At 49.4% G+C, this 25752-nt stretch overlaps 1 protein-coding gene across 10 annotated transcripts in view; it reads left to right on the top strand.

Moving 5' to 3' along the window:
- Positions 1-25752, top strand: part of cnot1 (CCR4-NOT transcription complex, subunit 1) — a 277488-nt gene that overhangs the window by 128760 nt on the left and 122976 nt on the right. For all 10 annotated transcript variants that reach the window (XM_072518616.1, XM_072518624.1, XM_072518622.1 and 7 more), the window contains 6 exons: positions 9588-9758; positions 12049-12176; positions 15014-15254; positions 15687-15806; positions 19659-19781; positions 22559-22710. In XM_072518616.1, coding sequence (XP_072374717.1) covers positions 9588-9758; positions 12049-12176; positions 15014-15254; positions 15687-15806; positions 19659-19781; positions 22559-22710 — 935 coding nt within the window. The remainder of the gene's footprint in view (positions 1-9587; positions 9759-12048; positions 12177-15013; positions 15255-15686; positions 15807-19658; positions 19782-22558; positions 22711-25752) is intronic.

Genomic DNA, 25752 nt, shown 5'->3' with positions numbered 1-25752 from the left:
TCGCCCCCCTCGCGCTTCCCCCTCGCCCCCCTCGCGCTTCCCCCTCGCCCCCTCGCGCTTCCCCCTCGCCCCCTCGCGCTTCCCCCTCGCCCCCTCGCGCTTCCCCCTCGCCCCCTCGCGCTTCCCCCTCGCCCCCTCGCGCTTCCCCCTCGCCCCTCGCGCTTCCCCCTCGCCCCCTCGCGCTTCCCCCTCGCCCCCTCGCGCTTCCCCCTCGCCCCCCTCGCGCTTCCCCCCTCCGCCCCCTCTGCGCTTCCCCTCGCCCCCTCGCGCTTCCCCCCTCGCCCCCTCGCGCTTCCCCCTCGCCCCCTCGCGCTTCCCCCTCGCCCCCTCGCGCTTCCCCCCTCGCCCCCTCGCGCTTCCCCCTCGCCCCCTCGCGCTTCCCCCTCGCCCCCTCGCGCTTCCCCTCGCCCCCTCGCGCTTCCCCCTCGCCCCCTCGCGCTTCCCCCCTCGCCCCCTCGCGCTTCCCCCTCGCCCCCTCGCGCTTCCCCCTCGCCCCCTCGCGCTTCCCCCTCGCCCCCTCGCGCTTCCCCCTCGCCCCCTCGCGCTTCCCTCGCCCCCTCGCGCTTCCCCCTCGCCCCTCGCGCTTCCCCCTCGCCCCTCGCGCTTCCCCCTCGCCCCCTCGGTTCGCTTGCCCCCCCTCGCCCCCTCGCGCTTCCCCCTCGCCCCTCGGCCCCCCTCGCGCTTCCCCCTCGCCCCCTCGCGCTTCCCCCTCGCCCCTCGCGCTTCCCCCTCGCCCCCTCGCGCTTCCCCCTCGCCCCCTCGCGCTTCCCTCCCCCCTCGCCCGCCTCGCGCTTCCCCCCTCGCCCCCGTCGCGCTTCCCCCTCGCCCCTCGCGCTTCCCCCTCGCCCCCTCGCGCTTCCCCTCGCCCCCCTCGCGCTTCCCCCTCGCCCCCCTCGCGCTTCCCCTCGCCCCCTCGCGCTTCCCCCTCGCCCCCTCGCGCTTCCCCTCGCCCCCTCGTGCACTCCCCCCCTTTACTTACCCCCTTTACTTACCCCCTTTACTTACCCCCTTTACTTACCCCTTTACTTACCCCCTTTTCTTCCCCCTTTACTTCCCCCCCCTCGCGCGCTTCCCCCATTACTTCCCCCTCGCGCGATCCCCCCTTTACTTCCCCTCGCGTGCGCTCCCACCCCCTTTACATCCCCCCTCGCGCGCTCCCACCCTTTACTTCCCCCTCGCACGCTCCCCCCCCTTTACTCCCCCCCCCTCGCGTGCTCCCCCCTTTACTTCCCCCTAGTGTGCTCCCCCCTTTTACTTCCCCCCTCGCGTGCTTCCCCGCCTTTACTTCCCCCTCGCGCGATCCCCCCTTTACGTTCCCCCCCCCCTCGTGCGCTCCCACCCCCTTTACTTCCCCCCTCGCGCGCTCCCACCCTTTACTTCCCCCCTCGCGCGCTCCTCCCCTTTACTTCCCCCCTCACGTGCTCCAACCCCCTTTACTTCCCCCCTCGCACGCTCCCCCCTTTACTTCCCCCCTCGCGCGCTCCCCGCCTTTAGTTCCCCCCTCGCGCGCTCCCCGCCTTTACCTCCCCCCCTCGGCGTGCTCCCACCCCCTTTACCTCCCCCTCGCGTGCTCCCACCCCCTTTACCTCCCCCTCGCGTGCTCACACCCCCTTACCTCCCCCTCGCGTGCTCACACTTCCCCCTTTATTTCCCCCCCCCTCGCGCGCTCCTGCCCCCTTTATTTCCCCCCCCCTCGCGCGCTCCCACCTTTACTCCCCCCCCCCCACTCGCGCGCTCCCCCTTTACTTCCCCCCCCATCGCACGCTCCCCCTTCCCCCCCCCTCGCGTGCTCTCCCCCCTTTACTTCCCCCCCTCGCGCAGTCCCCCCCCTTTACTTCCCCCCCTCGCGCGTTCCCCCCCTTTACTTCCCCCCCCTCGCGCGCTCCCCCCATTACTTCCCCCCCCCCCTCGTGCGCTCCCCCAATCCTTCCCCCCACTCGCGCACCCCCCCTTTACATCCCCCCCTCGTGCGCTCCCCCCTTTACTTCCCCCCTCAACGCGTTCCCCTTTACTTCTTCCCTTGCGCGCTCCCCCCTTACTTCCCCCCTCATGTGCTACCACCCCCTTTACTTCCCCCCTCACGCGCTCCCCCCTTTACTTCCCCCCCATGCGCTCCCCCCCCTTTACTTCCCCCCCCCACGCGCTCCCCCCCTTTACTTCCCCCCCTCACGCGCTCCCCCCTTTACTTCCCCCCCTCGCATTCTCCCTCTCGCGCTCTCCCCCTCTTTACTTACCCACTTGCGAGCTCCCCCCCCTTTACTTCCCCCTTTGCGCGTTCCCCCTTTACTTCCCCCCTCGCGCGCTCCCACCCCCTTTACTTCCCCCCTCGCGCGCTCCCACCCCCCTTTACTTCCCCCCCTCGTGCGCTCCCACCCCCTTTACTTCCCCCCTCGCGCGCTCCCACCCCCTTTACTTCCCCCCCCTTGCGCGCTCCCACCCGCTTTACTCCCCCCCCTCGCGCGCATCCCACCCCCTTTACTTCCCCCCCCTCGCGCGCTCCCCCCCTTTATTTTCCCCCCCTCGTGTGCTCCCCCCTTTACTTCCCCCCCCATGCGTGCTCCCACCCCATTTACATCACCCTCGCGTGCTCCCACCCCCATTTTCTTCCCCCCTCGCACAGCTCCCCCCCTTTACTTCCACCTCGCGCGCTCCCCGCCTTTACTTCCCCCCCCTCGCGCGCGCTCCCCCCCTTTACTTGCCCCCTCGTGCGCGCTCCCCCCTTTACTTGCCCCCTCGCGAGCGCTCCCCCCCTTTACTTGCCCCCTCGTACTCCCCCCTTTACTTGCCCCCTCGTGCGCGCTCCCCCCCTTTACTTGCCCCCTCGCGCGCGCTCCCCCCTTTACTTGCCCCCTCGCGCGCGCTCCCCCCCTTTTCTTGCCCCCTCGCGCGCGCTCCCCCCCTTTGCTTGCCCCCTCGCGCGCGCTCCCCCTTTACTTGCCCCCTCGCGCGCGCTCCCCCTTTACTTGCCCCCTCGCGCGCGCTCCCCCCTTTACTTGCCCCCCTCGCGCACGATCCCCCCTTTACTTGCCCCCTCGCGCGCGCTCCCGCCTTTACTTGCCCCCTCGCGCGCGCTCCCCCCCTTTACTTGCTCCCTCGCGCGCGCTCCCCCCTTTACTTGCTCCCTCGCGCGCGCTCCCCCCTTTACTTGCCCCCTCGCGCGCGCTCCCCCCTTTACTTGCCCCCTCGCGCGCGCGTCCCCCCCTTTACTTGCCCCCTCGCGCGCGCTCCCCCCTTTACTTGCCCCTTCACGCGCGCTCCCCCTTTACTTGCCCCCTCGCGCGCGCTCCCCCCTTTACTTGCCCCCTCGCGCGCGCTCCCCCCTTTACTTGCCCCCTCGCGCGCGCTCCCCCCCTTTACTTGCCCCCTCGCGCGCGCTCCCCCCCTTTACTTGCCCCCGTCGCGCGCGCTCCCCCCTTTACTTGCCCCCTCGCGCGCGCTCCCCCCTTTACTTGCCCCCTCGCGCGCAGCTCCCCCCTTTACTTGCCCCCTCGCGCGCGCTCCCCCCTTTACTTGCCCCCTCGCGCGCGCTCCCCCCTTTACTTGCCCCCCTCGCGCGCGCTCCCCCCTTTACTTGCCCCCTCGCGCGCGCTCCCCCCTTTACTTGCCCCCTCGCGCGCGCTCCCCCCTTGACTTGCCCCCTCGCGCGCGCTCCCCCCTTTGCTTCTGTAGCGCACAAAGACTCCACGAGACGAATATAGTGACGTCGATGAGGCTTTATTAAGCGTGTCTGTTCCCCAGCAGCTCGATAGTAAACTGGCTTGCGGAGGAAGACACCGGCTTCTTATACTTCGCCTACAGGGCGGAGCTTGAGGTCAACGGCCAGCCAATGACATTAGGGCTTCCAGTCCCACATGACCCCCAATACATACTACCACATTCACCCCTTGTCAAAATGAACCCGGCGGGGTGATGCTTCGTATGGTGGTAAGGGTTTACAGGGCTGGTCCTGGAGGATAGAACATTCACATGGTAGTACAGTATTGGACAGTTTCGTCCTGTTGCAACTATTTACAGAGGGTATAGGAAAAAAACAAAATGTTCTTTGAACAGTCCATCTTTGTTTTACAATCGACGCCACGAGTCGGTCGGGCGGTCTGGTCGTCCGTGTCGATCGCCTCGGCCCCGGCTGTGGTGGTGGTGCTTGTACCAGTGTTGTCGCCTCCAGGAGCCGTACGGTTTCAGCTGTCGGTGCAAAGGGGAGGGGGACTGATCCTCCTGGGATGGGGGGGCAGTCGCGGGGTGCGGCGGTGGCAGGAAGGGGGGTGGTTGGGTTGATGGTGTCGGGGGGGGTGTGCGTGGTGCCGGCGGGCGCCAGATCCCGCAGGGAGACCGTGTCCTGTCAGCCGTCGGGGTACTCCACGTAGGCGTACTGGGGGTTTGCATGGAGGAGGTGAACCCTTTCGACCAACGGGTCCGCCTTATGTGCCCGCACATGCTTTCGGAGCAGGATGGGTCCTGGGGCCGCCAGCCAGGTCGGCAGCGACGTTCCAGAGGAGGACCTCCTAGGGAAGACAAGGAGACGCTCGTGGGGCGTTTGATTAGTGCTTGTTTTGATTAGTGCTTGTACATAATGACGACCGGATGGAATGGAGAGCGTCCGGGAGGACCTCCTGCCACCGTGAAACTGGCCTTCCAGACCGTGCCGTTTTCCCTTTCTACCTGCCTGTTCCCCCGGGGGTTGTAGCTGGTCGTCCTGCTTGAGGCTATGCCCTTGCTGAGCAGGAACTGGCGCAGCTCGTCACTCATGAAAGAGGACCCCCTGTCGCTGTGGACGTATGCGGGGTAACCGAACAGTGTGAAGATGCTGTTCAGGGCTTTAATGACTGTGGCCGCGGTCATGTCGGAGCAGGGAATGGCAAAAGGGAAGCGGGAGTATTCGTCCACTACATTAAGAAAATATGCGTTGCGGTCGGTGGAGGGGAGGGGCCCTTTGAAATCGAGACTGAGGCGTTCAAAGGGGCGGGAAGCCTTAATCAGGTGCGCTCCATCTGGCCTGAAAAAATGCGGCTTGCATTCCGCGCAGATGTGGCAGTCCCTTGTGACTGTACGGACCTCTTCTAAAGAGTATGGGAGATTGCGGGACTTGATGAAGTGGTAAAACCGAGTGACCCCCGGGTGGCAGAGGTCCTCGTGGAGGGTTTGGAGGCGGTCAATTTGTGCGTTGGCACATGTGCCGCGGGGTAGGGCATCGGACGGCTCGTTCAGCTTTCCGGGCCGGTACAAGATCTCATAGTTGAAGGTGGAGAGCTCGATCCTCCACCTTAAGATCTTGTCATTTTTAATTTTGCCCCGCTGTGCATTATCGAACATGAAAGCTACCGACCGTTGGTCAGTGAGGAGAGTGAATCTCCTGCCGGCCAGGTAATGCCTCCAATGTCGCACAGCTTCCACTATGGCTTGGGCTTCCTTTTCCACTGAGGAGTGGCGGATTTCTGAGGCGTGGAGGGTTTGGGAGAAAAAGGCCACGGGTCTGCCCGCTTGGTTAAGGGTGGCCGCTAGAGCTACGTCGGAGGCGTCGCTCTCGACCTGGAAGGGGAGGGACTCGTCGATGGCGCGCATCGTGGCCTTTGCGATGTCCGCTTTGATGCGGCTGAAGGCCTGGCAAGCCTCTGTCGACAGAGGGAAGGTCGTGGTCTGTATTAGGGGGCGGGCCTTGTCTGCGTACTGGGGGACCCACTGGGCGTAGTACGAAAAGAACCCCAGGCAGCGTTTCAGGGCTTTTGGGCAGTGCGGGAGGGGAAATTCCATGAGTGCGCGCATACGTTCGGGGTCGGGGCCTATTATCCCATTGCGCACTATGTAGCCCAGAATGGCTAGCTGATCGGTGCTAAAAACGCACTTGTCCTCGTTGTACGTGAGGTTCAAGGCTTTGGCGGTCTGGAGGAATTTTTGGAGGTTGGCGTTGTGGTCCTGCTGATCGTGGCCGCAGATGGTTACATTGTCGAGGTACGGGAACGTGGCCCGTAACCCATGTTGATCAACCATTCCGTCCATCTCCCGTTGGAAGACCGAGACCCCGTTTGTGACGCCAAAAGGGACCCGTAGGAAATGGTATAATCGCCCGTCTGCCTCGAAGGCTGTGTACTTGCGGTCACTTGGGCGGATGGGGAGCTGATGGTAGGCGGACTTGAGGTCCACGGTGGAGAAGACTTTATACTGGGCAATCCGATTGACCATGTCGGATATGCGGGGGAGAGGGTACGCGTCTAGTTGTGTGTACCTGTTGATGGTCTGGCTATAGTCAATGACCATCCTTTGTTTCTCCCCTGTCTTCACTACTACCACCTGCGCTCTCCAGGGACTATTGCTGGCCTGGATTATGCCCTCCTTTAGTAGCCGCTGGACTTCGGACCGAATGAAGGTCCGGTCCTGGGCGCTGCACCGTCTGCTCCTAGTGGCGACGGGTTTGCAATCCGGGGTGAGGTTCGCAAACAAGGACGGGGGTTGCACCTTGAGGGTGGCGAGGCCGCAGATAGTGAGTGGGGGTATGGGGCCGCCGAATTTAAACGTAAGGCTCTGTAGGTTACATTGGAAATCTAAGCCCAGCAAGGTGGGGGCACAGAGTTGGGGAAGGACGTTAAGTTTGTAGTTTTTGAATTCCCTCCCCTGTACCGTTAGGGTAACTATGCAGAATCCCTGGATCTGTACGGAATGGGATCCTGCAGCTAGGCAAATCTTTTGTGCGCTGGGGTAGGGAGTTAAGGAACAGCGTCTTACCGTGTCGGGATGTATAAAACTTACCGTGCTCCCGGAGTCGACTAGGCATGGTGTCTCGTGGCCGTTAATTAGGACCGTTGTCGTCGTCGTCTGGGGCCGAGCCTGATCGAGCGTAACCGAAGCGAGCCGTGGTTGTAGTAGTGGGGTGGGGTCCGTTGTTGCCGTCCAAGATGGCGCCGGGGATGGACAAAATGGCCGCCCCCATACATCGCACGTGGCTGAGGGGTCACAAGATGGCGTCGGGGGTGGACAAAATGGCCGCCCCATGCGTCGTACAGGTCGGGGGCGGTCCAAGATGGCGGCGCCCCTCCTCCCCTCGTGGTGGTCGGGACCCAAAATGGCGGCGTCTGCGGGTCGCACATGGTATGCTGGGGAGCGCTAGGACCGCGCGGAGTTCCTTCACTGCGAGCGCCAGGGCCGCGGGCGCTAGGACCGCGCGGAGTTCCTTCACTGCGAGCGCTAGGACCGCGCGGAGCTCCCTCGCCGGGGACAGCGGTGGTCGGGGCCCAAGGCGGCGCCGGCGGGTCAGGCGTGGGGCTGCGAGCGCGAGGAGCTCCCTCACCGAGGACAGCGGTGGTCGGGGCCCAAGTCGGCGGGTCAGGCGTGGGACCGCGAGCGCGAGGAGCTCCCTCACCGAGGACAGCGGTTGTCGGGGCCCAAGTCGGCGGGTCAGGCGTGGGGCCGCGAGCGCAAGGAGCGCGAGGAGCTCCCTCACCGGGGACAGTGGTGGTCGGGGTCCAGGTAGGTGGCGCCGGCGGGTCAGGCGTGGGGCGGGGGTGAGGGTGGTGTTCGGGACGCGAAATACCCCTTCCTCTCCGTGGAGAGTGCTGGCCGGCACCCAAATCGGGAGCGCCGGCGGCGGGTCGTACATGGACTGCGGGGAGGGGGGTTGGGGAGCGTAGGCGGCGTGCAGGGCTCCCAGTTCTCCCGGGGCCGCGGTGGTCGGCACCCACATGGCGTGCTGAGGGGGTTGGGAGGCATAGACTGCTTGTAGGGCTCCCTGTGGCCCCGGGACGGCGGCGACCTCGCGGGATCGGCACACCACCGCATAGTGGCCCTTTTTCCCGCAGCTTTTGCAGGTGGCTGCGCGGGCCGGACAGCGCTGTCAGGGGTGCTTCGCCTGGCCGCAGAAATAACAGCGGGCGCCCCCGGTGCTACTCGGCGTTTGGACTGCGCAAGCCTGTGGGGTGTCCGGGGGGGGGGGGGGGGGGGGGGGGGTAGGGGGTTTGCCGCGACGGGTACGTAAGGGGCCCAATGGCCTGCCGCGCGGTCGGGGCCGTAGGCGCGGGTATTACGCGCGGCGACGTCTAGGGAGGCTGCTAGGGCCCGTGCCTCAGAGTCCTAGCGACTCTTTTTCTAGAAGTCTTTGGCGGATTTGGGAGGATTGCATACCTGCCACAAAAGCGTCGCGCATTAACATGTCCGTGTGTTCGTTTGCATTCACCGACGGGCAGCTGCAGACTCGTCCCAAAATCAGCAGCGCGGCGTAGAACTCGTCCATCGATTCTCCGGGAGCTTGCCGTCTCGTCGCGAGCTGGTAGCGAGCGTAGATTTGGTTAACAGGGCGGACATAGAGACTTCTCAGTGCTGCGAACGCCGTCTGGAAATCGTCGGTGTCTTCAATGAGGGTGAAAATCTCCGTGCTCACCCTCGAGTGCAGGACCTGCAGTTTTTGTTCGTCTGAGACCCGGCCGGTGGTCGGTCTGAGGTAGGCCTCGAAGCAAGCCTGCCAGTGTTTGAAGGCTGCTGCCGCATTCACTGCGTGGGGGCTGATCCTCAGGCATTCTGGAATGATCCTGAGCTCCATAGTCCTTTTTAGGCACGCTTAATAAATTGTAGCGCACAAAGACTCCACGAGACGAATATAGTGAAGTCGATGAGGCTTTATTAAGCGTGTCTGTTCCCCAGCAGCTCGATAGTAAACTGGCTTGCGGGGGAAGACACCGGCTTCTTATACTTCGCCTTCAGGGCGGAGCTTGAGGTCAACGGCCAACCAGGACCCGGGATCTGTCAGCCAATGACATTAGGGCTTCCAGTCCCACATGACCCCCAATACATACTACCACAACTTCCCCCTCGTGTGCGCCACCCCCATTACTTCCCCCTCGCGCGCGCTCCCCCCTTTACTTCCCCCCTCGCACGCTCCCCCCCTTTACTTCCCCCCCCCCCCCCGCGCTCTTGCAATCTCTATTCCCCCATCTCTTCCGTATCCTTCAACCCCCCAACCGTCTGAGATAATGGTGCTCATTTAATTTTGGCCTCTTGATCGAATGCGTGCCTTCAGTTGCCTTGGCTGTAAGCTCTGCAGTTTCTTCCCCACACTTCTTCACCTCTCAACCTTGCTTTCCTCCAATAATATACTCTTTAAAACCTACACCTTTGACCAAATCTTTGCTCAGCTGACCGAATGTCTCTTATGAAGTGCAGTGTCATATTTTTATTCTATAGTGTGCCTGTTAAACACGTTGGGATAGTTTATTATGTTAAAGGCACTGTATGAATCAAACTTGGTGATTCCATTGAAGTAGATTATGGGCTAATGAGGACCATATTTAACCCAGAGCAGATTAGTTGCTTTCAGTGCTGTTCCACTTTAGTCTTGAGCTGCACGTGCTTGTAAGAACCATCTTGCTCTTAATTTAAAGCTAGATCGATAAGTCTTGGCAGCATCCAGTTAATGGAGCAGAGGAAAGTGATAGTCTTTTGGTGCTACCTTTGATGCTCGAGAACCTAAATGGCTTTACTTCAGAAGCGCATTTATCTCCTTTCAATTCCACTTGGAGTGAGGTTTGCTGTCCGTTACATTGGGGAAGATGTACTTAACCATATTGTGTTTGTCAATAAAATCAGGACATTTGTTTTGTTTTCAGAATCCAAATCTGAATTTTAAGGAAGTGACTTATGAACTGGATCACCCAGGATTCATCCTTCGTGACAGCAAAGGTCTGCAAATAGCAGTGTATGGAATCCAAAAAGGGATGGGAATTGAAGTATTTCCTGTTGATCTCCTCTACAGGCCTTGGAAACATGCAGAAGGACAGGTAAAGTCACACATATAGTAGGTGGAATTCAGTGATGGACATTGGCCCACTTCGGCTTTTGCTTGAATTCTCAGCCAGGTGGTGAGCTCTGTGATCCAATGTTACGTGCAAGATTTTTAAATTCGTAATGAGAATGGCACAAATGTTGAAACATGTGACCAAGACAGTAATTTCTGCCTCCTTTATTATGAAGGGGAGAAAGTGAGGAGAGACTACCTTTTTGTTCATAAATGTGGTGCTGAGGTTGTAGCATGGATGTACATATCTGCAGACAGCACCTCATTGGAATGGTCAATTGTTATCTTTTTTATTCTTCCAGCACTTTGAGTCATTCGCATAATCTCCTATAACACTGCTACAAGGCAGGAAATCATTAACTGCTCAGTCTTCTGTTTTGCCGTGTGGTCCTTTCGTTTCAGTTGTAAAGCTAATCTGAGCAGACTCCATTTGTCATAATGGAATATCAATTGCATAGTAGGAGTTTGTTTTTGTTGCAGAGTACATACACAGCAAAGAAATAAGCAATCCCTATACCAGCTTTTAAGCTCCCAATGATCTTCTGTGTTTATCTAGCTCCCCCTTATTAGCCTTTGTGCTATTTGAATCAACTACTACTTGTGGTATTATGTTCCACATTCTCATCACTTGGCGTTAAAAAAAAAGTCTCCTTTGGGCTGGAATTGTTTATTGTCACATGTACCAAGGTACAGTGAAATGTATTTTTCTGCGTGCAGCTCAAACAGATCATGCTTTCTCTCCTCACTTCTTGCTGTGCACACACTCTTGGCTAAGGATTTAAACCTGTAAGGAGCAATCTTTAAATTAATCACTGTCTTTTTCTTGAGATTTGTTGTGTTGAATTTGGTTATGGAAATGTGTTTAGTTAATCGGGGCACATGAATCAGGCAGATCTTTATGAAAACTGAAACATGCTTGAGAAACTTGTAATTGGGATCGATCAGAAATTACAAGGTTCAGTGTTGGCTGGTGGGCACGCAGTGGAAGTTGGTGGTGAGCCTAAATACTAATCTGATTATGGTCTGCTCAATATTCATTTATTAGTGTCAAGTTCAGATTTAAATGTAATTCTGGTATTTAAGGTGTTTTCTGACTGTTTCAAAGCTCTGTTTAAAAACATTTTAAAGATAGAAAAATGCTTCTTTTCGAAAATCCATGGGTGTTTTAATTGCCAGCCCAGCAGTTCATTTTATACAATTCTGCTCAGGCGAGTTGATTCATTGCTATTTAAATTTGTGCTGTTGATCCACAGAAGAGCAACTTAATTTGCTCACTGATCGTTTGTAGTAGCTGAGTCATCGGGGCAGGAGGAAAGAATATTGGAGGGATTTTTAAAAAAAAGTAGTGTTAACATTCTGCAGCGAGAACTTCAAAAGGGTCATGTTAAGTCTCAAAAATGAAAAAAGCTAATATTTGTTTTCATACTGTCCAATTATTTTGTATTTCATTTTTGATTTTTTTTTAAATTTGAACAGTTATTTGAAAATAACTGGGAAATTAGAATAATTTCACTTCATTCAGAGGATTTGGAAATCATAACGTTTTACAGAATGAGTACCAGTCTCAATTTGTCTAGGTTTAGAAGTAACTTTTGTACTTTCTCACCACTCTGGTGTTTTCTTTTATTGTGCTCTCAATGGTGCTGCACAAAGTTTAAATTTTTCCTCAAGAGTGTGAGCCATCATCCTTCTGTGGCTGCCTTTTGTTGGTCGCATACGACAGGGGGTGATGTGTTCTTAAATGCTTGATTGAAGTGCAAGCATTGGTATGCTTCTCAGGGTTACTCACTGCTAAATTCTAATGATAGGTTTTTGTATTGAGAGGGAAAATCTGTAGTGTAGGACAACCAAGGTTGAAAAGGGTAGAAAGTGCTATGTTGGGAATTAATGTTTACAAAAGAACAAAGAACAAAGAAATGTACAGCACAGGAACAGGCCCTTCGGCCCTCCAAGCCCGTGCCGACCATACTGCCCGACTAAACTACAATCTTCTACACATGAAGTAATGTTTAGATGTTCTAAGTTCAGGGAGAGGCTGAGGTGATGGTAGAAACCATTAGGCAATGTGCATGTTATGTATGGAAGCACAGCTATCTAAACCTTATTGGTTCATGCATTGTAACATTGGTTCATGCATTGTTCACAGTAACTTCATTGCAGTGTTAATAAAGATTTTTTATTTTATTTGTTAAAGCTTTGTTTAAAAACTTTGGTGAGCTTCTTTTGGCAGGAACATCCTTGGAAATGCTAACCTGGTCTGGTTTTGTTTCCAGCTCTCCTTTATTCAACATTCATTAATGAACCCAGATATCTTCTGTTTTGCTGACTATCCTTGTCATACTGTGGTGACCGATATTTTGAAAGCCCCTCCAGAGGATGATAACCGAGAAATTGCTACATGGTATGTATGTACTTCTGGAAGTTGTGAACCCAGAAAAAGGACTACAAAAGTGTATTACTTGTTATGGAAGTGGGAGATCATTTGAAATGGACAAATATGAGCTAGAGGTGGGGCATTCACTAAAATTGTGGCCTGCAACAATTTGGAGCACCAAATTGATTGCTTGGTTTTATTCAGTATTGATACTTCCCTGCTAACACTGTGGTGAGTTTGGAAAAGGAAATTGGTGAATTTAAATTGCAATATGTCCCTTTGCTATTTGATCCACGCTGTTGGTTTAATTGAGGAAAATATTGGATCTATGTTTACCTTTTCAACTGCCCATTTTGGCATGACTCAAAATAGATTTGTTTCAAATTTTAAAAAATCGATTTTTATTTTTTTATTTTTTTTATTTTTATTTTATTTTATTTATTTTTTTGTCGTTGAATATGAAACCAAGGAAGTGATACAAAATTTGTCTACGGTATTGCTGAGGCTATTCGGAGTATTGCTTGCAGTTGTGGAAACCTGGTTACTGAAAGGATTTTCGAGCATTAGTAAAAGGATACAGGGCCATTTGTTCGAGAGATTTTGGTTCCAACGAAAAGCTTTAAAGTTGGGGTTTTTTGCTCTGGCACAGGGAGGATTAGGGGGGAATGTTTTGGAAATAATCAAATGCGAACTTTTGAGGAGATAAATACTAAACAATTGTTTGCAGATGGGGATAGAGGTAGAATAATGACCAGAAGAATGGCTGTTTGATTTATTTTTTGATGGGGAAAAAGTTATGAGAATATGGAATGTTTTACTGAGAGGTCCAATTGAGACAGAATTTATAAAGGAAGTTGGAAAATGATTTGGCAAGGAAGATATATTTTAAAAGGTGTTGGAAAGGGCAAGGGAATGGCTTTAAAGGCAGCTTCCGTTGAAGAGTTGGTATCTGCACAGGAGCAATGCTGTAGTTTTTGTGATTTTATGGTGCTGCTGAGAACAAATGGGGCCACATGACTGCCTGGGGATATCCATTCATTATTCAGTCACAATAATGTTTTGAAGCTGATTCTGGAATATAGTGTGTTCATAGGCTGCTCCATAGTGAGTTTGCTCTGGGAGAATGCTGCACTTAAGCTCCAACGGTCTTAAGTGGTGTTCAAATAAGATATTCAGACAGATTGTTCAAAGGGAGGCGAACCAAAAGGCTTTGAGCCCAGGAATTGAGATTTTATTGTTGTTGCTGATGATTGTGGGTTTCTGTGGGCTGCAAGGTAGCACAGTGGTTAGTACTGTTGCTTCACAGCACTAGGGACCTCGGTTCGATTCCCGGCTTGGGTCACTGTCTGTGCAGAGTCTGAACGTTCTCCCCGTGCCTGTGTGGGTTTCTTCCGGGCACTCCGGTTTTCTCTCACAAGTCCCGAAAGATGTGCTTGTTAGGTGAATTGAACATTTAATTCTCCCTCGGTGAAGCATGGTGGCTCAGTGGTTAGCACTGCTGCCTCACGGCACCGAGATCCCAGGTTCAATCCTGGCTCTGAGTCACTGTCTGTGTGGAGTTTGCACATTCTCCACGTGTTTGCGTGGGTCTCGCCCCCACAACCCAAAGATGTGCACGGTAGATGGATTGCCCCTTAATTGGAAAAAATGAATTGGATTACTCTTTAAAAATAAATAAATACATTTTGAAAAATAATTCTCCCTCGGTGTACCTTAAACAGGTGCAGGAGTGTGGCGACTGGGGAATTTTCACAGTAACTTCATTGCAGTGTTAATATAAGCCTACTTGTGACATTAAGAAGATTATTATTATAAATATAATTGTAGAAGAATATTTTCTGCCCCCATTTAAATTATACAGGGGTATGAAAAACATTGTTTGAAAAACATTTTACAACACCAAAGGATCAGGAAGTTTCAATGTTCTTTCTGCATTATTAAAGTGATGAGCATTTAAAGGGCAGCACGGTAGCATAGTGGTTAGCACAGTTGCTTCGCAGCTCCAGGGTCTCCGGTTCGATTCCGACTTTGGGTCACTGTCTGTGTGGAGTTTGCATGTTCTCCCTGTGTATGCGTGGGTTTCCTCCGGGTGCTCCGGTTTCCTCCCACAGATCAAAGAAATGCAGGTTAGGTGGATTGGTGTGCTAAATTGCCCTTGCTCTCCAAATAGGTTAGGTGGGGTTACTGGGTTTATGGGGATAGGTTGGAAGTGTGGGCTTAACAAAGAACAAACAAAGAACAAAGAAATGTACAGCACAGGAACAGGCCCTTCGGCCCTCCAAGCCCGTGCCGACCATACTGCCCGACTAAACTACAATCTTCTACACTTCCTGGGTCCGTATCCTTCTATTCCCATCCTATTCATATATTTGTCAAGATGCCCCTTAAATGTCCCTATCGTCCCTGCCTCCACTACCTCCTCCGGTAGTGAGTTCCAGGCACCCACTACCCTCTGCGTAAAAAACTTGCCTCGTACATCTACTCTAAACTTTGCCCCTCTCACCTTAAACCTATGCCCCCTAGTAATTGACCCCTCTACCCTGGGGAATATTTAAGTGGGATGCTGTTTCCAAGGGCCAGTGCAGACTTGATTTACAGACTGCACTGTAAATTCTATGATTCTATGATAAAAGTTATAATGTACTTTCTAAATTCTGTAACTTCAGTTGCGTACTGTGTATTTGCTGGATGGGTTGCAGGCGAGAACAAAAAATCTTGAATCCCAATTCCATTCTTGTGTGAAGCACGCGTGCTTGCTTGATGCCAGAAAAGGATTTGGTGTTTGATGCATACTTAAGAAACCACTCTTGGGGTGCTGATCTGTACGTTCATATTGTCTACTGCTGGCTCTTTCCTCAATGCAGGAAAAGCCTGGACCTCATTGAGACCTTACTGCGTCTTTCCGAGCTGGGACAGTATGAGCAGGTCAAACAGCTCTTTAACTTCCCCATCAAGCACTGCCCGGACATGCTGGTACTGGCCTTACTGCAGATCAACCCGACCTGGCACACTCTGCGCCATGAGCTCATTTCCACACTGATGCCAATTTTCCTGGGCAATCATCCGAATTCTGCCATTATCTTGCACTATGCATGGCACGGACAGGTAAGCTGAAATGGGGGCATTTTGGGAAAACAACAGTTTGGTGCTTTATTTTTAAAACCAAGAAAATTTGTAACTCGTGATGAAATGCTAATTTTTTATCAAGCACATACTAACTTGCAAAATTAATTGGCTGCAATGTTTGCAGTCATTCCCTGTGACCATCAGAATTAGCTGTAATCATTTTGTAAATAGTATCTAGTGCAGATAGCCAAATGTTGCAAATACACAACACAGCAGTTCATAGCATTCCACAGTGTTGGTGAGAAATGAGGTCTGATGGTATTCAGAGGCACTTTAAAAATTAAACATGTCGCTGCAGTTAAATTGGAACTTTAAAAAAAAAAAAGTCCTAGTTGCTAATGATAAAATATGTCATTTTGCTTAGAGGCTATGTATATATCTTGTAAGAGTATTTTTAAAAACATTTTACAGGGTCAATCCCCCTCAATCCGACAGCTGATCATGCACGCAATGGCAGAGTGGTACATGCGTGGTGAGCAATATGACCAGGCCAAGCTCTCCCGCATTCTAGATGTAGCTCAAGACTTGAAGGTAAGAACTGTGCACAAGCTCACTCCGTGTTTGTTTGTGGGCTTATTTAGTGTAATGCAATTCTGTCCTTTTAAGAACCCATGACTGATTTCCATCTCTTAAGCTTGGATAGTTCAGATTTGTGATGCTTCTTTTTCTTGTAAGGGGCTTTTCTTAAATTTATCTCATCATGGGGAAAAAGCTTGAATCAGAACACCCCAGATCTGTTAGTGTTGCCATTTCGTGTAGGCAAATCAATTGGTAAGATTAATGCAAACGAATGGGAAGATTCGTTCCAAATTTGTGACTCCCAAGACTGTAATGTAGACACTTTGTTTTATTCATATATAGGACGTAGGCAACACTGGCAAGTATTACCTATCCCTGATTGCCCTCGAGGAGGTGCTGGTGAACTGCTGCATTGAACAATCAAACCAAGAAAAAATTGAACTTGGAATGCTTGTGGTGCAATAGTACAGGGAAATGTCACATTTAAGCCAATATATACATTTTTTTAAAATTTAGAGTACCCAATTCATTTTTTTCCAATTAAGGGGAATTTAGCGCGTTCAATCCACCTAATCTGCACATCTTTGGCTTGTGGGGGCGAAACACACGCAAACATGTTAATTTTAGGGGAGAATGTGCAAACTCCACACGGACAGTGACCCAGAGCCGAGATCGAACCTGGGACCTCAGCGCCGTGAGACTGCAGTGCTGCCAATGCACCACCGTGCTGCCCGCCAATATATACTTTAATGTATCAGTACACTTGGACTGAGAATCTTAATTCATCATCACATTATTTACACTTTGATTTTTGTAAGATCTTTTTTTAAAAAATTGTTTTATTAAAGCTTTTTTCCAACAGAATTTTTTAAAAAAAATAACAACTGAAAAATAAATGAAAAATATTTAACAAAACTAGGTGGCTGTTATCATTCTACAAAAAGAAACTATATATTAAATAGACAGTTCCCCCACCTGAGCCCCCCGGATTGCTGCTGACATTTTACCGCTCCCCTAGAATGTCAAGGAAAGGTTGCCGCCACTGGGAGAACCCCAGCAAGGACCCTCTCAAGGGAAACTTTTATTCGCTCCAGGCAGAGGAACCCAACCATGTCACTAACGCAGGTCTCCACACTTGGGGGTTTCGAGTCTCTCCACATTAACAAGATCCGTCTCCGGGCTACCAGGGAGGCAAAGGCCAACACCTCAGCCTCTCGCTTCCTGCATTCCCGGATCCTCTGACACCCCAATGATCACTGTTGTTGGACTCTGCTTCACCCGTGTGTCCAAAATCCTGGACATAGCCCTCGCAAAGCCTGGCCAGAATTCTTTGAGCGCCGGGCACGCCCAGAACATATGGACATGGTTCGTTGGACTCCCTGAACACCTCGCGCACCTGTCCTCCACCCCAAAGAACTTGCTCATTCTCGCCTTCGTCATGTGAGCCCGGTGTACCACCTTAAACTGAATTAAGCTGAGCCTGGCACATGATGCGGAAGAATTCACCCTGCCCAGGGCATCAGCCCACAGGCCCTCACCTAGCTCCTTCTCCCACTTGCCCTTCAGTTCCTCCACTGAGGCTTCCTCCACCTCCTGCAGCTCTTGGTAGATGTCCAACACCTTCCCCTCTCCTACCCAGATGCCAGACACCACCCTGTCCTGTATCCTTCAAGGGGGTAGCAACGGAAATGTCCCCACCTGTTTTTTGAGAAAGTCGCGGACTTGGAGGTATCTGAAGGCATTTCCCGGGGGGCAGGCTGAACTTCTCCTCCAGCGCCTTCAAGCTAGGGTAAGTCCCATCTATAAACCGGTCTCCCATCCTTCTAATGCCTGCCATATGCCAGCCTTGAAACCCCCCCCCGGTCTATCTTGCCTGGAGCAAATCTCCGTATCGGGGTCCAAACTGAGGCCCCCTCCTCCTTCCTGTGCCTTCTCCACTGACCCCAGACCCTCCGTGCCGCCGCCACCACCGGGCTTGTGGTGTATCGTGCCGGCGAGAACGGCAGCGGTGCCGTTACTAGTGCCCCTAGGCTGGTGCCTTTGCATGACGCCGCCTCTAGCCGCCCCCATGCCGACCCCTCCTCCATTACCATTTCCTAAGCATAGCCACTTTAGCCGCCCAATAGTAGCTTTTTATAATTTCTACAATTCAAATGACCTCAATGCAATCCAACTTTGGAAAAAACTCTGATGATGGTTTTGTGTCCAGGTGCACATTTAAGAAATTTTCGTATGCCTGTTATATCATTTTATTGACTTTTTTCTCTCAGTCTTTGACTTCTTGCTAGAATACTGTTTCGCAAGCTCCATACACACTCCAGTACCTCGTCTGACTGGAACTTATTCATACGTGAGGATTTGTTAATTATAGAAGCCATCTTGGCAATAATATTCCACTCGTACTTCCAGCAGGGCTACTACAGTCACCTTGGCTAAGATCAGCCAACTCAGCCTAGACTGGTATCTGCATGATTCAGCTGCTCCCTCGATTAGCATGCTGATCGATTGTGGGGATCCCCAACCTTTTGATAAAATCCTAATTGTGTACTGCTGTGGGAATTGACTATTGAATAAATTTGCTTTCTTGTGTGCAAGGCACAGTGACTACCATTTTGTCACTACCAATATTGGAAACATGTATACACAGAAATTAATTTGTCAGAATTCTTTTCGCTCTTACATTTCAGGCTTAGTACCAATGAATGCAGTCTTGAAACAGTAAAGCAGCTTACTCTCTTTTTAAATAGTGTTGTTTACTGTTAAAAGGGTAACTCATGTTAATGATGAAAGTTTCAATGAGGGAGAAAGTGCAATTCAGAAAGATAACTGAGCACTTTGGGTGAAAAATCTCCATTTGACTCTGCCTTTCGGCTCTGCTCAATTTTACAGCTGAGCTCAATTGTACATAATTGGAATTGGGACCAAAACCGTTGTATGGCATGCACTTGTACTGGCACTGTTTTAAATAATTTGAAGGTCTTTCATGTGTGTGTAGTTGATATATGGTATGCATTCAGTGGGTGAGGATGACCATGCTTAGTGTCGGTACGTTTGATTTTAATGGGAAATCTATCTTGGGTGCACATGTAAACAAGCTATAAATCTCACTGGTGCTATCAGACATTGCAGTGAGGGGGAGGTTATGTGGGACTGTCTGCTAATTTGGTTACAATTATTCAAATAAGGGTCCTGACCTTCCTGGACGGCGGAAACCTTGTTGCATCAATGGTGAGGCACGGGGACAATCTTGTCACAAGATTTTACACCCATGGCTAAAATCCCTTACAATGAACTATTGAGCAAATGTGCAAAGAATGCAAGGTTATATTTCCAAATATATTTAAAGTTTGATTTTTATCTACTTCCATTTGTTACCTTGCCAAAATTGTAATTTTTTTGAGTGTCGGCAGGAAACTACTTGCATGTTAAGCCAAGCCAAATTGTTCAATTCCAACCAGGGATAGAGAGTGATCAGAAAAGAAAATTGTGGTTCAGTGTTTTGTATATGTCCCTTACGACCACATTCCAGTGTTACTGAGATTAGTGTCGGAGGCTAGGATTTACTAACTCATCACTGACAGAATTGAGGCTGATTACTTAATTACTGGTCTGTTAAGATTAGCATCTTGCTTGATGCATCAGGGAGACCTTTTTTTAGTGAGAAAGTATGTGTCTGATAGTTGTATGATGCCAATTGTACAAAATCTGAATGTAATTCCCAACAGAATTGGAGACTAGGTTCTACCCTCTTCTTCTGTTAAGAACTATTATTTTAAGGCGAGAGGGGAGTTTATAAAACTTGTGAATTTGGAACCAGTTAATCAAGTGATCGGACATGTGATCATCTTTGTATTTTCCTTACAGGCCTTGTCTATGCTGCTAAATGGTACTCCATTTGCCTTTGTTATTGACCTTGCTGCACTTGCATCTCGCCGAGAATACCTCAAACTTGATAAATGGTTAACTGATAAGATTCGTGAGCATGGGGTAAGATACAAACATTGGCCATTTATTTTCTAAATGTAATGCGTGTTTCAATGTGAAGGATCATTTTGAACATTTCAAAAATTGATGGCACTATTAAATACTACTACAGGGTCATCCATGGCTCAGTTGTTAGCACGCTCACCTAAGCAGGAAGGTTATGAATTCAAGTCTAACTTGAGACTTGAGCCCAAAGATTTAGGCCGACACTTCAGTGCAGTACTGAGGAAGTTCTGTACTCAGAGGTGCTGTCTTTTGAATGAGGGATTAAAACAAGACCTCCTCAAATGGACATAAAAGATTGGCTGAGTTTGCTGCAAATGTCATGCAAATGCAGTTCTAGTATTTCTCTGCCATGTTTACCCTTGGCGCAGGTCGGTTTGTGGAAATAAACATACAATCTACAGAAATTAATGGGAATTTTACCCATTTCAGACTCATCACAAATGGGACAAAGTTTCCAAATCTGGAGTGGGTGTGAGGATGGGTCAGTTGGTTGGTATTGGGCATGGGTAGGGGGGGAGACCTACAACTTTTAAAGCTTTGGCATTGATACATTTCAATTCTCAGTCATGCCCTCCAGGCTGTTTACAATTACATGAACTCATCCTGTTAAATTTATACTTCTGCAATATAGAATATTAGTATTTATCTTTCTCCTTTAGCTTTCAGTTAGATTATGAATCAAGTCTGTCCCAATTACTTAAAACTAATTGTTATGACCCACCATCTTGTTTTCCTGGAACATTTGTCGCACAATCACGTGAAATGAAATGAAAATCGCTTATTGTCACAAGTAGGCTTCAAATGAAGTTACTGTGAAAAGCCCCTAGTCGCCACATTCCGGCGCCTGTTCGGGGAGGCTGGTATGGGAATTGAACCGTGCTGCTGGCCTGCCTTGGTCTGCTTTCAAAGCCAGTGATTTAGATAGTAACTGCTTTCTGACTGAGCAGAGTGACATCTGCCCCAATTGCCATTTTAAGCTGTCAGGTGGCACCGTGTAAAAGATTGATGGCGCCATTTTGAAATGCAGGGGACCTATCTTTTGTGTCTTAGCCAATATATCATCACTTAATCAACATCACAAAAACAGATCATTTAGCTATTACCACATTGCTGTTTGTGGGAGCCCTCTTGTGCAAATTGGCTGCCTGATTCCCTATGTTACAATATGGTCTACAGAATTCCTTCATTGACTGTAAAGTGCTTTGGGATATATTGTGGTCGTGGAAAAATAAATGCAAGTCTTTATTTAATTTGCACTTAAAATTTAATCTGCAGTAAATTCTTGCAGCCTGATGCTTTGCATTCAGAATCATGTACATTCCAGAAAAAAAAGCTGCAATCGGGATTTTGATTTACCTTTGTGGAACAGCCGTGAGGACTCTGCATTGAGCCTAATTCTTGGGATTGCGATGGGAGTGGGATATAATTTGCTGACTATGAGCCTCTCGTTGGCAATCATAAAAATAAGTAGGATTACATGGTCAGCACAATGGTTAAAACAATTTATTGACTTTTTATGCTTTTAATTGAACACAAGGTAGTTAACATTTTGTTCAGATCTATAGGTTCCTGTATTAGAACATAAGAACTAGGAGCAGGCGTAGGCCATCTGGCCCCTCGAGCCTGCTACACCATTCAATGAGGTTGTGGCTGATCTTTTGTGAACTCAGCTCCACTTTCTGGCCCGAACACCATAACCCTTAATCCCTTTATTCTTCAAAAAACTATCTATCTTTATCTTAAAAACATTTAATGAAGGAGCCTCAATTGCTTCACTGGGCAAGGAATTCCAAAGATTCACAACCCTTTGGGTGAAGAAGTTCCTCCTAAACTCAGTCCTAAATCTACTTCCCCTTATTTTGAGGCTACGCTCCCTAGTTCTGTTTTCACCCGCCAGTGGAAACAACCTGCCCGCATCTATCCTATCTATTCCCTTCATAATCTTATATGTTTCTATAAGATCCCCCGGCATCCTTCTAAATTCGAACGAGTACAGTCCCAGTCTACTCAACCTCTCCTCGTAATCCAACCCCCTCAAATCTGGGATTAACCTAGTGAATCTCCTCTGCACACCCTCCAGCGCCAGTATGTCCTTTCTCAGGTACGTCCTTTCTTCAGGTTGGTTCTAGTTTGACTCGAGGCAGTGAAACTACAAGTCAGGAGTTTTAGAATATTTCTGTACTGACTCAACAAAAACATTTTCAGCAACTTGAATGTGATGTCATCTCTGGAAAAAGCAAATATCCAGAATTGCACTTGGTACAATCATTCTTCAGAATCAGCATTATTCTGAACTTGATTTTTGTTGGGTTAACAAGAATGCATCGAAGATTTGAATAGTATTTATAGACTCCTAATTTATGTTATTCCATGGGTCATTCTGAGATCCTTATGCTGGCAACAATCGTTGCTCCCACGTTTTAGCCAATACTGCTGTTAATCCAGGTATTGGGTTGAGAGTAGGAGTCCATCTTGAGTCCTTTATTCTGCCGCTTTCCATCTCTCAAGTTGCATTGGCATACCAGAGTTATCGCTCTGGTCTCCTCTATATATTATATATCTATCTGATGGCACATGGACAAATCGCAGAAATAAAAGGATGCAAACAGTTGTCAGAGTTACGATGAAAGAATATGCTTTAAAAAGATAACTGCACTTCATAGTAAATCAGTGTATTTCAAACTTTTTGGATTGTTTCTTAGAGTCATAAGGTGTATGTGGGGAAAAGGACTGGACACAGAAGAGGGTGATAACTTCCAACTCTATTTTGACAGGAACCATTTATCCAGGCATGTGTGACGTTCCTAAAGAGACGGTGTCCTTCCATTATGGGTGGACTGGCCCCAGAAAAGGAACAGCCCAAGAGTGCTCAGCTTCCTCCAGAAACACTGGCTACCATGTTGGCTTGCTTGCAAGCCTGTGCAGGGTAAGAATAGCACCTCAAAAGATATATTGTTTCCACTTTTTGTGAAATTGAGCAACGCAATCGCAAGGTGGTGTCAATTAGTTTTGAACCAGTGATAGATTTCTAGATTCTAAAGGCGCTTGGGGAGAGCGTGAGAGAATAGTTTTGAGAAAGAGGATCTGCCATGATGTTGAATGGCTGAGCAGGCTGAAAGGCCTGAATGACATTCTGCCCCTGGTTTCTATGTAATGACTGATAGAAAATCCGTATTCAGTAGGCTGTCTTTCCAGCAAATCTCAACCTGCATTCCTGCATCCTGTTTTGTTGTGCAGTGCTGCCCTCTAGGAACTATTTTGACGAGATTGCTGTAAAATAAGTATGCGCCTATATACCTTTTACACTATTTGAGTAGTGATTATGCACTCGCTGCTTGTACTTTTAACTTCTGATTTATTTGTTTTACTGCAGCTGTAAAATAGAATAGTGCACAACATTAACCCTGAGCAACAAAATACAAAAACAACAAAAATGATCAGCGTTTCCTATACTCTTCCTATTAAATCTTCCATTAGGCATACTTGTTTTTTGCAATTGGTTTAAGATACTTCAGGATATTTGGGAAAGGGATGCATATAACATCCAAGGATCAGGAAGTCACCATGCTCTTTACGTTTTCCCTTCCCTAAAACTCAAACAAAGGAATTGGGATTGACTGTTCAACTGCTGAAACCTGTTCTGTTGAATCTATACCTCAGCTCCTCTATACCTCAGCTCCATTGATGAGACATTTCTCCCAACAAAAACTTTTCGATCACCGTGTTGGATACCTACAACTCCCAGAGCATCCATTGCCTCTTGGGGCTTCCACTACCCATTGTAGAAAAAACACTTCCTAATTTCACCTCTAAATTGCCTACATCTAATTTTGGGGATATTCCCCTTTTTTATGATTCAGCACCTAAAAGTTGGGCAATTAAAGAACAGCTGGTTGTCAAGCCTGCCCCACACTACCATGGTCAGATAATTATGGTGAAACATTATTTCCTTCCCCCACAATCACCCTTTCGACCATATAATATCTCCCAGGAGAGGCAAAGAAATGCTGGGCCAATAAAGGATATACATACTCAAATTCCGCCTCTTCCCTCTTAGACAATTGAAGTCTGTCTAGGAGATCACATGCAACCTGTAAACACTTTATAATGCGATTTCTTTGAGAAACCTTTGAGCTTTCCCGATCGATATCCAAGATGACATTTTAATGCTCTTTAAGTACTGAGCACCCCTCAAATGGAGCTGAGGAAGTACTTTCTTTGTATTCTGATGGATGCTTGTCCCGCAGGGGTCTGTGCTGGGTCCTCCACTTTTTGCCATTTATATCAGTAGCTTAGATGAGGGGAGCGAAGACATGGGAATGAGATGAGACACAGATAGGTAGGAAAGTATGTTGTGAAAAAGACATGAGGTTGCAGATAGATATAGATAGGTTGAGTGAATGGGCAAAATTCTGGCAGATGGAGAGTATAATGTGGGCAAAGTTGTTCACTTTGGCAGGAAGAATAAAAAAACAGTATTACTTAAACTGAGAATGGCTGCAAAATGTAGAGGTGGAGGGATCTAGGTGTTCTCGTGCATGAGTCAAAAAAGTTAGTATGCAGGTACAGCACGTAATTAAGACTAATGGAATATTATCCTTTATTGTGAGGGGAATTGAATATAAAAGTACGGCTGTTATGCTTCAGTTAGCCAGGGCATTGGCGAGACCAGATGTCGAATACTATGTGCAGTTTTGGTCTCCATATCTAAGGAAGGATGTAAATGCGTTGGAGGTTTTCAGAAGAGGTTTACTAGATTGATACGTGGCATGAGTGGGCTGTCTTATGATCAAAGGGTTAGACAGACTTGTTTCCATTGGAGTTTAGAAGAGTGAGGAATGTCTTGATTGAAGTATATAAGATCCTGAATGGTATTGACAAGGTGAACATGGAAATGATGTTTTCTCTTGTGGGTGAGTCCAGAGCTAGAGGGCTCACTGAATATTTTGAACGCGGAGGTAGATAGATTCTTATTAGGCAATGGAATCAAATGTTATCGGGGTAAATAGGGATGTGGAATTTGAAACAAGTTGATCAACCATGATCTTATAGAATGATGGAGCAGGCTTGACTGGCCTACTTCTCCTATTTTGTATGCTTGTACTGTGAACTCTGCCTGCCACAGTGTTTCCACAAGGATTTGGACAGGTGTACACCATGTAGTCTGTCAGGCCTACTCCGCCATTCAATACGATTATGGTTGCTCTTGGGCTTAATTCCACTGTCCTGCCCCCTCCCATATCCTCTGATTTCCCTGAGGCACCAAAATTCTGTCCAAGGCTTAAATGTATTCAACGATGGAGCATCCATTTTGTGGTAGAGATTTCCAAAAGATCACCACCCATTGAGTAAAGAAATTTCTCCTTGTCTCAGTTCTAAAGATTGAACCCCTATCCTGAAATTTCCCCATGTTTTAAATTCTATGACCAGTGAAAACAATCTCTCAGTATCCACCTTATCAAGCCCCTTCAGAATTATGTGGATTTCAATGAGATCACCTCTCATTCAAAGAATTTGAGCCCAATTTACTGAACCTCAAATCGTAGGACAAATCCCCTCATTCCAGGGACTGATTTAGTGAATCTTCACTGTTATTGCAAGTATATCCTTTCTTAAATGTGACATCCAAAACTCCACGGAGCATTCCAGATGTGGTGTCCACAAAACCTTGTGGCAAGACTTATTTATTCTTGCACTAAATCCCTTTGCAGTAAAGGCCAACATGCCATTTCTAATTGCTTGCTGCACTTCCTGCGAGCTAACATTTGGTGTTCCTTGTGCGAGCACACCTGAGCCTCTTAAAACATCCACAGTTCTAAGTTTCACATAGGACCATAGAATTCCTACAATGTAAAAAGAGGCCATTGGCTCATCGAATTCACACCAACCCTCTGAAAGAGCACCCTACCTAGGCCAATCATCCCCCCCCAGCAAACTTGGATAATTACTCTGTCTCTTCATCGAAGTA

The sequence above is a fragment of the Scyliorhinus torazame genome, chromosome 10 (genome assembly GCF_047496885.1).
Source record: "Scyliorhinus torazame isolate Kashiwa2021f chromosome 10, sScyTor2.1, whole genome shotgun sequence".
NCBI lineage: Eukaryota > Metazoa > Chordata > Chondrichthyes > Carcharhiniformes > Scyliorhinidae > Scyliorhinus > Scyliorhinus torazame.
This window is presented reverse-complemented; position numbering and strand designations above follow the sequence as displayed.